The sequence below is a fragment of the Limanda limanda genome, chromosome 4 (assembly GCF_963576545.1).
Source record: "Limanda limanda chromosome 4, fLimLim1.1, whole genome shotgun sequence".
Taxonomy (NCBI): Eukaryota; Metazoa; Chordata; class Actinopteri; order Pleuronectiformes; family Pleuronectidae; genus Limanda; species Limanda limanda.
The window spans coordinates 8,445,632-8,458,361 of record NC_083639.1 but is presented as its reverse complement, the minus strand read 5'-3'; the positions used below and the strand labels follow the sequence as shown (position 1 = coordinate 8,458,361).

At 40.8% G+C, this 12,730-nt stretch overlaps 2 protein-coding genes and 1 non-coding gene across 3 annotated transcripts; 2 read left to right on the top strand and 1 right to left on the bottom strand.

Moving 5' to 3' along the window:
* Window positions 1-1,080: 1,080 nt before the first annotated feature.
* card19 (caspase recruitment domain family, member 19) lies at window positions 1,081-4,224 on the top strand. Its single transcript, XM_061069771.1, has 6 exons — window positions 1,081-1,107; window positions 1,458-1,597; window positions 2,487-2,643; window positions 2,734-2,796; window positions 2,917-2,982; window positions 3,120-4,224. The coding sequence occupies exons 1-6, from the start codon at window positions 1,101-1,103 to the stop codon at window positions 3,227-3,229; spliced, it is 543 nt and encodes a 180-aa protein (XP_060925754.1). The 5' UTR covers window positions 1,081-1,100; the 3' UTR covers window positions 3,230-4,224.
* Window positions 4,100-4,227, top strand: LOC133000738 (U6atac minor spliceosomal RNA). Its single transcript, XR_009678221.1, has one exon. It is a non-coding gene; the product is annotated as a U6atac minor spliceosomal RNA (small nuclear RNA).
* Window positions 4,228-5,007: 780 nt separating this feature from the next.
* On the bottom strand, window positions 5,008-10,940 carry ninj1 (ninjurin 1). The gene is made up of 3 exons (XM_061070226.1): window positions 10,816-10,940; window positions 7,239-7,476; window positions 5,008-5,958 (listed from the first exon to the last, which is right to left on the bottom strand). Exons 1-3 carry the CDS (start codon window positions 10,870-10,872, stop codon window positions 5,819-5,821), a joined length of 435 nt encoding a protein of 144 aa, XP_060926209.1. The 5' UTR covers window positions 10,873-10,940; the 3' UTR covers window positions 5,008-5,818.
* Window positions 10,941-12,730: the final 1,790 nt, after the last annotated feature.

Below are 12,730 nucleotides of genomic sequence, written 5' to 3'. Positions count from 1 at the left end.
TAAAGCTCTATTCTTTATCTGTACCAATAACAACTTCAAATATATACACATGTAACACACACAAACTGATGATAGTTTACTTATCCATAGTGAGTTCATGTTGACTATATTTTCCTCCACTATGAAAGTTATGTTTCATCAGCTTTTTTAGCTCGTTAGCAGGATAAGGGAAAAACTACCTTGATACTTGATGGAAGGATTTGATATTGTCAACGAAGAACCCATTTAATATTGGTACAATTTAGTTTTTTTATACTTTCTACATCATTGTGCTTTTTTCAACAATCTAATCGATTTCTCAGAGAATACATCTTCATTAAAAAAAGAGCCGTTCTAGACGGTATATTATGATTATTAAAAATGATTTATTTATATTAGATCTTTTTTTCTTAAACTTGCATATATTCAGTGGCGAAACAAAGTGAGTTATTTCGAATGCGGACAATACAAATTACATAGTGGAATATCATTGTTTAGGCATTAAACCTTTTTTCATATATTCAGTGGCAAAATACAATGTGTCATTTCACATATAGTGAAAATATATTACCAAAAAATTAAAATGAAAATTCCTCAGAATACATACATTTTCACCACTTTCAAATTTTCTGCAAATTTTGGTAAGAATTTGAGCATGTTAAGGCCTCAAAAAGCAAATTCATTTGCCTGAATAATAATAATCCTTACAATTTCAATGGGGCCTCACTGTCTGTCAGTGCCTGTCAGTGCTCGGGCCCTAATAATAAGTGACAACATTGTTTTCCTACAGGTCCACATTCAAAGATCATTAGAAGATATTTCATTGGGGGAAATGAATGTGAAAATTGTATATCTGCCCAATAAAATAGAATAAAACTGTAATTCAATTAACATATAGATACATTCTTTACTATGAGTTGATAAATCTTAATATATCTGTATAAAACTTGGCTGAGAGGACCAACAATAACTAAATGAAACATAATTATAAGTGATCGCCTCGTGTGAGTGTGAAATCATGTTTCCGGTGAAAGTTTTTTTTTTCCTGAAGCTGTTGACGTACCCGGCAGCGCGGTGACGTCAGAGGGCGTGTCCAAACAAAGGACAGAAGGGACTCTACAATGGGAGGTTGGTTCGTCTCTTTATTTAAACGTCTTTGAGAAGAAAGCTGCTCGTGTAAGATCTCGTATTCAGACTCTTGGTTCACTTTTAGTTCCTCCACCCAGCTGCAGTCAGTGTGGGTGAATGTTCGCCGCGTTCTCATTACAAGTCCTGTTGAGCTTTGGGACAAGTTTCCTAAACTGTGCGTTTGTCCGCAGGAGGAATCTCCTCCAGTTTACTGTCAATAACGAGTTCAGCGATCATGAAGGGTTCGGCCGAAACAGCCCCAGTCCACGTCCACGTTGTGATGTCTGTATTTATATATAGGACTCCTGTTATTTGCTGTTTGTGTGATCCCCCCTGGTGCCTGTGTACAGACAGTTTCCATGAGCAGCTGCTGCAGGACAGCTCCTTCCTCAGATCGGACTTCAGGCTGGACACCGAGCGGCTGGACAAGCTCATCCTGCAGCTCAACAGGATCTACCCCCAGATCCTCTCTGACAAGGAGGCCACCCGGGTGAGTCCGTCCTCCAGCACCCGAGGGCAACGAGAACCCTGAAGTTACACTGCGGTGGGAGATGTGACCTCCACTACTGCAGATACTGTGACAACATGTCCTTTGTTTATTTGTAGTAAAAGTACCCTATTCGTCAATGTAAGATCAGATACTCCTATCGGTGAATATTTGCAGTAAAAAAATAGAAATCATTAAAAGTAATAACTAAGTAAACATGCAATGGACATGGAAATAAAAATTAAATAATGTACAGACTGTTCAGAATATATATATACACTACAATGACTATTACTGGAGTAATAACTTGCAAGCAGCATGTAATAGTTAAATTGTATATATGTTGCAGTTCAATCAGTAATTAATTATACATACAGGTCTTTGCAGCATCAATTCCAAAAATAACTAGACTCTCAGTAGAACACAAACCTCCACCAAGGCCCAGCAGTCCCCTCATGAAACCACTATTAAATAACATGATCTGGAATTTAGTTTGCACCGAATTGCCCTCACTCATAAATATCAGTCCCCAATGAATTATTCTCTGAGAGATCGACAGAAATGTTGAAAACTTCCCCATCTTGCACTGTTTAGGGGTCATGTCTCAACCCTCCATGAGATTCCTTAGAAATCGGTTGAGTAGTATTTTTGTAATCCTGCTAACAATCAAATAAAGCAGGTGAAAACATAACCTCCTGGTAGAAGGTAACAGAAGCTGTGAGATACATTAACTAAAAGAATGGAAAGGCATCAAATAAAAAGTTTAAAATCAAATTCCAATGGAGATGTTTGCTCTGAATTCCCCCAGAGGACCTGGTACAAGCTATTGTGCACCTGAGCATGTTTGGATCAAAAACAGCCTCTGATAATATTCACTGTTATTTTGATCCAGTTCCGAAACTTGGACGTGCCCACCAGTGTCAGGCTGGGTGAGCTCCTGACAGACCTTCAGGGGAAAGGAGAGGAGGCCTGCAGGGAGTTTTACCGAGCCCTCCATCTGCATGTGGAGGAGTTGTACTACAGCTTGCCCACACGGCTCCGACTGAGAGGTCAGGCCCTAAACACATCATGTTAGTATCATGTGTGATCTCACTTGAGGTACGTATCATTACTTCATTATCAATCTGTTCTGCCTCCAGATTCATTGGATCCATTTGCACATCCACGAGTCTACCAACAGAGATATGAAATGAACAACAGAGGTAAAACCTGCAAGTAAAATAAATATTTAAAAAATGTATTTCTTACAAGAATATAATCTGTGGATGGTTTAGTGTTCCCCTTCAATAGTCAAACATAAAAAAAACTGTATGTCTTTCCAGGTCCCCTCTTCTTTCTGGGCTCTTTCAGTGTTGCCGTGGGAATGGCTTTACTGTATTACTACAGTGGTGAGTTGCTTTTCAATTATCTGATATTGCCAGTATGTTTGGATCAAATACGTTGATGTATTCTGTTGAAAATGGAGTTGCACGCCTTGCTATAAATTTTAAACCTTATTAAAAAACTTGTTGTTTTTTTCCCATAGAAGCTAAAGTGTCGGGAGGCAGTCGGGCCCTGGGGATGGCTGCACTGGGTTTGAAAAAAAATGCTCAGGAGGTTCTTATTTGGTACACAGAAAAAACCCGCTTGATGTAGGAGGTGACTCCTTCACTCCAGGTGCTTCAGCAGTTCTGCTCTAATGAATCGCATTCACCAAAGCCCAGTACACTTTATTTTATTTTCGTTTGTTTTACGCACAAATGTATAGATTGTTGTGTTACAGTCGTCACTTTGCTCCTCTTTCCTCTCGTGTCTATGTCTGTTTAGTTATCAGAACAAATGCAAGGAGATTAATCGATTCATCACCACTTCAAGCTTCAAATGTGGTTTGAAGCTAATTATTTCACAATAGATTATTGATTGTATCGGTGAAATAATAAGTCATGAAACTAGTTTAATCCTTAGCAATTATGGGACATTTAACTACATTACCATTTGACTTTTTTGTCACTACAAATAAGCCTCAGTGCATTTTGGTCTTATGACTGAGACCAGACCTTTTGTTGAAAGTATTTTCCTGCAGCGTGGCCGCCATCTTGTGGTCAGATGAGGAACTTACTGCACCAAACCTACTTTAGCTTGCGTTGGTTCAATAAGAGCTTGTCGACATCCCGTCGTTAATATCTATTCATAAAAAAGTGTGAATAGACAGAAACAACATCGAACAGGAGGTGGATACAGATTCCACGTGAATTCCTTTGAGCATGTGCAGTCACGTGGTCGCGCCAACCAATGATATCCCGCTCTGTGACCGCAGTGCATTGTGGGTAGCGCAACAAGCTAAAGTAAATCTCAATAAACTATCGAATAATGTAAAAAATGAAGCTTAAATATCGATTAATGCTTCCGAACAAAGGTAAGTGAGGTGTAGTTGAAAGAATGAAAGAAAACCAGAATATGCACCATGAGTGAGATACGTTGTGTGACCCGCCTCTATATATACCGCTGTGTCGCCATGTTAGTATTGTGTTGTATGAAAGGAGAGAAGGTTAGCACTCCCCTTGACAAGGATGGAAGAGGCCCTTGTGGTCTTCAACACATATACGGTTAAGGCAATGCCACCTACTTCGTGGCATCTCTAACCAAGTTTTTTAACTGATTCGCCTCTGACCGAGACCCACATGTTTAACAGCTGTCATACTACGTTACATATTAACTGCCCCACGTCCTTTTGAAACAGGAAACCGAGCCTGAGTATTTCCCCTGTCTGTTTCCGCTGAGTCAGTCCAACAGGAAAACTTGTGTTTTTCCGCTTGGCCTCTGACCAATCTCCATTAATTCAATAACTCTGTGTGAGAGGGTTTAAAAAAAGCACATTTAAATCTTGATTATATATTGCATCCTCTGGTGTGGATATTTTTTGTTGTTGTGCCTTTTTCTTTTTTAAGCTTTGTGATAAGCCTATTTAAAACACAAAGGGCAAGCAAAGGAATTAGCACCTAATTGTAGATAAATAACCATTGGTTGATATTTCTCAGGCTGTTTGTAAACAATTTGATTGAAACGTTCAAGAGTGAAAAGGTTTTCTTGTTACCGTAACTTTTACATTGGTGCTTTCATTAAACGCGTCCTCCGTCTATGTGACGCAGGTTAATCTTCAGGAGTTTAATATCAGAAACACTTTAAATAATTTTTTTGCAGCTTGTTTGGTAAAAGAATTATAAAAGGTAATATTGACATGTGTGTCCTCATTGAGCAGTGCCTGAGAGTTGTTTGTCACATCCAGTGTGTGTTTTGTCGTGTGAAAAATGCCTTAAATTTGGAAGTGCCATCATTTGTATGATTTGCGACTTTTGTCTTTGTACAATAAAAACATGCATGGTAATAATACACAGAACGCTTTTGTTTGTATCATTTTATTTATAAAGCTCATGTGAAATAGTACATATTGTGATACAAGGTAATTTAGCAAAAGCTAAGAAACACCTTTTGTCCTTCTCGAAATAGTGATAAAAAATATAAAACTTAAAATGTACTTTGGTACAATATATACACAAACCAACAAATATTCAGTCATTAACTTGAAAATCGGTTTAAACTTTACGCACAAAACTTTGCATAGAAATAAAAAATGTAACCAGTCTATATGCTCTCTTTATAAAGCTGTTGGGTAAGGCCTCAAGCTGAGGTAGAGCCAAGATGGCTCCTGTCGCTCTCCCTGTTCAGGATTTCATTTGGATTATGCTTTGTTGACTACATTTTTTTCAAATCTAAACAAAATACATAGATAAGGCTCCTAACAACAATTTCTAAACCTCCCGAACAACTCTAAATTTGTTTTGGTCCAGGAAGCATTCACAGTGGTTGTGACTCACACACAGTATCTTTGCTCCTGATATGTTTGGTTCATAAGTAAAGGCAATTGTTTATTTGCATGAGTCACCTGGGCATATGAGGTAATGAATGGAAGAATAACCACTTGAAATAAAAAGCACATATATGTCCGTGGAAGTGGTTAGGGACAAAGGGAACTCCATCAACACACACACACAAACAAACACACACACGTACAAATGTCACTTGATCTTTGTGGTATGTTTGATCTCTTCAAACCCGGGAGACAGAGTTGCAGAATGCACCTGCATGCCATTTATTTTGGTGAATAAATATCCTGTCCATTTGCACTGATAATACTGAGGTCCATTCATACTAAATTGACCTGAAGGCATCGAGAGTCAAGTATGATTAACTTGGGCTGGGCCGCTGGACACCGAACGCAGTGATGAAGACGTTGACGACAACTATGATGAAGACGAAGGCCGTGGCCATGTTCTCCAAGATATTCAGCTTGTAGTGCATGCTCTGATCGTTCAGGTTCCACTTCACTGGTTGGAAGAGAAATAACACGAGAGTGGATTAGACAGTGGGAGTGACCTCCTTTCCCCACAAGGGAGCAGCAGCAAGTTTCACATTAACAGTAAAGAAATCATTGCTGCGGACTATCATAAATTAACAGAATGTGACAGTAGTGGCCTCAGGTAAATGGTTAGCTTCCTCCATTAGGATATTACATGCTTCACTGGTCTGAGAAAGGAACCTGTTTGTCAGAGAAGATGTCTGTGCTTCTATGAGGTTTTGTTTTTTTTCATCTCCCTATCCTTTCTTCCTTTCACTCCGAGGGTGGAGGGATTTCATTTGTCAACACTAGGCAACGACGTATTCTATTGGTTGGGGGAATTTGACAAATCCAAGAGCAGATGAGAAATCCGAGAGGAGAGATATCAGGAGCTGAAGCTGGAGCTCGGGAAATCTGAGTGCGAGCGCAAAACTGAAGAGACACCAAGACTACAAATATCTCAAGATGAAAGAGAGTTGTATGAATAGGAGACACCGACGAATGTGTCAACTTGGAAACACAACAAGATTCGGGCACAGCATCGCCGGTGTTGATGTGAACAAAAGCACATACGCCATGTCCTCCCTCTGCCTCCTGCGCCACACCTCACCTAAACTATCAAAAGAGTTCTGCATTGTTGTACAGTTCATGTCTGAAAACGGCTTCTAACAAAATGCGAGGGAATCAGGAAGTGACCCTGATATTAAGCACATTACGATGTTAACGGGAAATAAGTGGATTACAAAAGCTGAAGATCTGATGGAATAATAAAATTAAAATACAATACTCATGCTGGGAAGCACAACCGAGAACTGAGGTTTCTTTGTGTGGATGGATGACCATGTTGAACTTCATTTCTAGAAAGAATGCAGTGGCCTAGAGGGAGCACAAGCCAGCATGATGTGTTCAAATAGATGGGTGCAGACGCAGAAGTCTCTCTGTAGGTTAAACATAAGTGACTTGAATTTGAATCAAGCGGCCATGGTTACCAAGTGGAAATTTCCTGTGACTTAATATTTTTTACAATAGTGACTATAGAGATATATTAAATAGGAAACAGCTGACAGCCCAGGGGAGTCAACAGGCGTGTCTTCCTGCTGTGGTTCTCTCAACTCAGCTCCATTTCACATAAACATTTCTGTTAGGATAAGATAAGGAGTTAGCCAGGCAGTGATGGTGGTTATGTAGCTTGACTTGGCTCGACTCCCTGTTCAACTCATGAGTAGGAGTTTGCATTAAATCAAATGAGGCAGGGGCAAACATATTTACCTATGAAGATGAGCATAACGCCCACTAAGATTTGTAGGATGAGAGAGATGCTGATGAGCGTAATCAGGGGCACATAGAAGGTGAAGTCTGATCCTTGCTCCATCACGGCCTTCAGCTGGGAGGCGTTAGCCATGAGCAGAGCCACGTCCAGCATGCTCTCTGCCGCGCTCTTCTTATTGGCATAGTGGTTCATGTTCAGGGGTCCCTGGTCCCTCCTCTGTCGGCCTCGCAGCGGCACCTGGACACGCACACAAGCCCTGACATCAGTATGACACAGGGAGAATGCATATTATCTTACCGAGGGTTTAATAGTTCATTTTAAGGGAAGTCAGAGGAAGATTTCAGACTTATATCCAATATTCTTTTATGGCTGATTCCATTAACATTTAAAATAATCAAATGTGAGCTGAAGATTTTGTAAATTGTCCGTAAATTATTTATTTTTATTCAAAAACTCAACAGCCCTCCTCTAACACAATACGTGGCCTGTGGGGAGGAAACTAAACTTTCATTCAAAGTCTGTTATTCTGTCCTGAAATATAGATAAACATGGTGCTTAGGAACGTAACCGTGGAGAAAATGAATGGGTGGTACTTCACTGCTGTCAGCATGTTGGATTTCCTGGAAATAAGTGACTGGAAAGTATGATGTCACCTACTCAAGAAATTCATGCTGCAGTTTGATTTGCTCCCATATATATATATATATATATATGTATATATGATCAGAACTTAGTGTTAAAAATTACCCAAAGCTATGCAATCACGGAAAGTTTTTCTCTGGCAGATGATAATGGAAGTGAAAGTATCTGAAGTGGCTTAATTCAAACGGGCCACTGAGTTCCATCAGAGTTCACAAACATTTGTCACAACCTTTTTTTCAAGCTGACCAGGTTCTGTCTTACTCAGTTACACACAAGGAGGCTGAACTGCCCTCCACCCACATTCTGTGGAAAAGTGAAGTGAAAACACAAACTACAAAAACAAAGCTCAAAAGTGCGTGATGCATCTGCAGGACATGCTTATCGCAATAATGAAGCTCTTTCAATCCCTGATGTTACTACACTATTATACCCAATTCAACCGATACGCAGAATTTCATGTTCCACCTTCACTCAGATGAACTGGCTGATGTATTCAGGAAGAGGTAAGAGTTTCCTTCCCTTTTGGTTGACCAACAAAGAAATTGATAAAAAATTCAGTTAAACACTACACACTGATAAAAGTGATTCTGAGAGCATGTAAATGTAACACAATTATATCTATGATATTAACAATAAATATGTATGTTTTTAGTTCTACAAAAAAATATATAGTTGTTGACTTAATCTGAATCTGTCGAAAATACAGGAGATTAATTTTTTTTTTCTTAACAATATGTATTTACGATATCTCAACTAATCTTCTTTCATACAACCATGCAACAAACATTTTATTGTTGTATTAACTCTGCAAATTGGCGGGAGTCACACAATTACCCTGCTTAGGGCTCTGCCATAGGCTGTGCCTACTGTGGTCTGAGGTCAGGAAGCAGAGCTTCATTTTGGTTCAAACTTTCCACCATTGCGAAGGGTCACAACACCCACATTGATCACACTGATAAAAGTGATTCTGAGAGCATGTAAATGTAAATATTGTCTTATACACAATAGCTAAAAATCTGAAGGGCAGATATTGAACGCTGTTAGTTTTGATTATCTAATGACCAAAATGTCAGCTTTTTAAAAAAAGGTTTAAAAAGGTAACTTCATTGCCATGATATTTCTCTGAAAAATATTGTTTGATCTACTAGAAACTGGTCATTGTATGAAGTACTTCATTTTTTCTAAGTATAAAGCACATTTTGCAAGTAAAGTCAACTTAATCTTTCTAGTTGAATAACTTGAGTTTTCAAGTAGGGTCTACTCAGCTTTTGTAATAAAGTCATCTTAATTTAAGTGGACTTTACTTGGAAAGATTAGGTGATTTTACTTAGGAAAATTAAACTGACTTTACTTGGAAACTTTAGATCTTGTGTAGAAAAACTGAAGTAGTTCATACAAAGACCAATCTTGCTTGAACTAACATATATTTTGATGCAAAAAGTTGCCTTGATTTTTTTAAGTAGATCAGGCAGGGAATTTTTTTCAGTGCAGAAGTAGCCCCTAGTTTCTGTCTATTATGAGCTTAGTGCTGGGTTCAGTGTTTCGTCTGGGTGCAGTGGAGTTAAGCAGTCCAACAATGTCACCCTTGTGCCCAGATTGGAAACATCACACACTGAGGTTCAACACCGCATTCCTCATTCTATACGTATGAAGATCTGCCAGGCCACAGAGGAAACAGGTCGTGCTCTTGTGGTCATCCAGCAGATGAGATTTGGTCAGTTCCTGTTGTTCTCTCTCAATTCAGGAACAGCAACAGCTTCATTTTCATTTTTTGTAATCCTCTTCTTTCCATCTACAGCTCAATATGAGTGTCTTTCTCAAGTCCACTGAGACCCTACAAATAAACACTTAAAACTGACATCACACCAGTGAGCAGCAGGTTGGCGCCGCATGTTGTTTCTCATAGAAACCTGTAAAAAAAAATCTGATCAAAATAAATGCTCCAATCAAAACCTTAACAGATATAATTACATCACACTTGTCACATTTGTGCTGTACAAATATATATAAATATATATATATATTCAAATAAATGGAACAGCCTGCAGCAGCTTTGTAGTTTATACACTCCATTGAGAAAAGTGTATTTCACACTTATCACCCTTCATACAACCATTGACACAAGATTACAGCGACCACTTGCCATTCTGAGATTCATGATAGAGAGCACTTCCCTTATTGTGCTGCTTTCCAGTGATGCTTTAGATAAATTGAAATTGAAATCAACTTGATCAATAGTTATTATTACGAGTAGAAAACGTGTTAAGCATTAAAGCTTTTGAACATGTATTTTAGAATGTTATAGTTCAGTTAACCCTGATGTTGTGTGATCTTCAATTGTTTACTATTGTTCTTCGATATTACGAATTTTCGATTGTTTTGGTTACGTTGTTTAAGATGTCTGTTCTGGGGGGTGGGGGGGTACCCTCTGCTGCCTACTTTTCTAATGCAAGACAAGAACATGTATTGTTGAGGAGAGGGGATCCATGTATTCTAGCGTGTGACCAAGTTAACATGGCACGGTTTAGACTCACGGTCTTCACAGCGTGTCTCGGATGTGGGTCACACGCCGGCACAATGCCCCCCCCCCCCCCCCCCCCCCTTTCTCTCCCTGTCAGTATGTGTACACTGAGCCTTTCTCACGGAGCAAACTCACAAACACTTTGTGAATGGGTGGGCTCGTGTTGAAATGAGCCTGGATTATTGGAGCTGTAATCCCGACGCTACCTGGTCCCTTCGGCTTCATGGAGTCTTGTTGCGCTGGCTCGCACGCAACCTGGAGGAGTCTGAATGGATGGTGGGTGGGAGTGGAGCATAAAGGCGGCCACATTTCCCTGAGAAACCACCTGGAGGTGCTCCGATGTGGGAACCCACCCTGGGCTCAGCCTCGGTTTAAAAAACGATACAGACCCAGACGCGCCTCGGTCCTCTTACCTCCGCCTCCCCGTTCCGATCAGCATCCCCGTTCATTTCCAAATTCTCCGAGGCCATCTTGTGAGAGGAGGGAGTCGTGTGTCCAGCCAGGGTTTGTCATGTATCGCGTGGGAAAGTCGGCGGTCCAAGCTCCAGCAGAGTGTTTATAAAGCTGTGACGACAGGAGGGTGGGGGGGTATCTGCAGACTACCGCCCCTCCAACATGGGGCCGGACTGTGTCCTCTCACAGCGGAGAACCATAGGGAAGTCATACCCTCAACTCACCACTAAGGAAACCGTGGCGTGACTTGTGTCCGCGGGGCACTGAAACCGTCGTGAGTCACACTCATGCAAATGTCCAGACTTCGTTTTCATTGGGACCGACAGCCTGTAACATGACTCCCTTACAGACACCATGCTTGGTATTAGGCGGTATTACACGCCGGAGAGGGAACCACACCAAGGGCAACACCCTGTGGTTTGTTCTAATTCAATCCAACTAGTTGCTCAAGGATAAGCATCACAAAAAAAGATAGTAAAGGTCTTCAAATGACATTTGGACCCAGAGCCCCTCTGTAACACACCAGTTCGGTTTCTGGTCTTTCTCTCTTTTTTGTGTGTATCTTACCTTCCGCAGTTTGGGCCTCAGAAAAGTTGCACTTTTTTTAATAATTCAATTTTGACTGTATCTTTTATCAAAAGTTTAGCCATCACTTTCATGTGGACTGTAGCAGTGCACAGTGCTCAACGGCCTGTACGGTCTAACTTGGCTCTTTAGTGACATCAAGCTTGTCAACTTGGTATTACATGTATTATCTGTCAACATGCTCAGTGTAACTCCCTTTTGTTTGTCATAGTTTAATTAAACCATTGTGTTCAAGGATTTGCGAAACCTAAGGAAAACATAAACACAACTATTACAGCACCACCAAGGCCCAACAGCCCCCTAAACGTCTACCAAGCTGCCCTAACTGTCACACACTCACAGTGTTGGGAAGGATACTTTCAAAACGTATTCCGTTACAGAATACAGAATACATGCCCAAAAATGTAATCTGTAACGTATTCCATTACATTAACTAATCTGAGTAACGTATTCTGAATACTTGGAATACTTCCGGTTTGTATTGCATTTTTTAATTGTATGATTGCGGCGTTGTTATAGTCAGTGGAGCAGCAGCAGTTTAAACTCTCTCTCCGCAAGATGCGGCAGGGCAGCTGGATGTCCGGCTCCCATCCTCTCCCACCTCTGTGCGGGTCCCACCGGAGGCTGAACCCCCCCCCTGCGCCAAGGCTGCCTCGCGCCATGCAGCATCGTTTCGGCGTCGAGTCTATTTTTTGCGCTTGACGCGAGCGTATCGCTCCATGAAACACACTGAAAAATTATTTTAAACGATATTGATGACATATTATATGATATAAATGATAAAGTATGCATCCCATAGTTTGTATTCCCCTTCTGTTGTCCTGGAGTTTTAATTTTACCAATTTTACCGATCACATTATTAAATGCCCCCCTCTGCCCATCCACTACAGACACACAAGCACTCATAAAGATAAAAAGAGAGGGGGGGGAGGCGGAGAATACGTAATTTACCCTCGACACCCGACATTGAACGGAGCAAACAGCGGAGAAGCTCTTGAAGATGGATGAAATTAAATTGGGACGCTGTTGCAGTTAATGTTGGAGAAACAAGTGACCATATGCTACTGGGTCAACGGGTGATATTATCAGCGCTTCACGGCGCTTCAGCGTCCGGTGTGAACCCGGCGTGCCTCGCTGGTCTCCTGCAGAGCCATGACAGCGGAGCTCTGGAAGCGCAGGTCGGTCTTCTCTCACCAGGTGCTGGAAGGGCAGCTTGCGGATCAGCAGCTCCGTAGATTTCTGGTAGCGACGGAACTCTCTCAGAGCCTCGGTCCCGGGCCTGTAACGGTC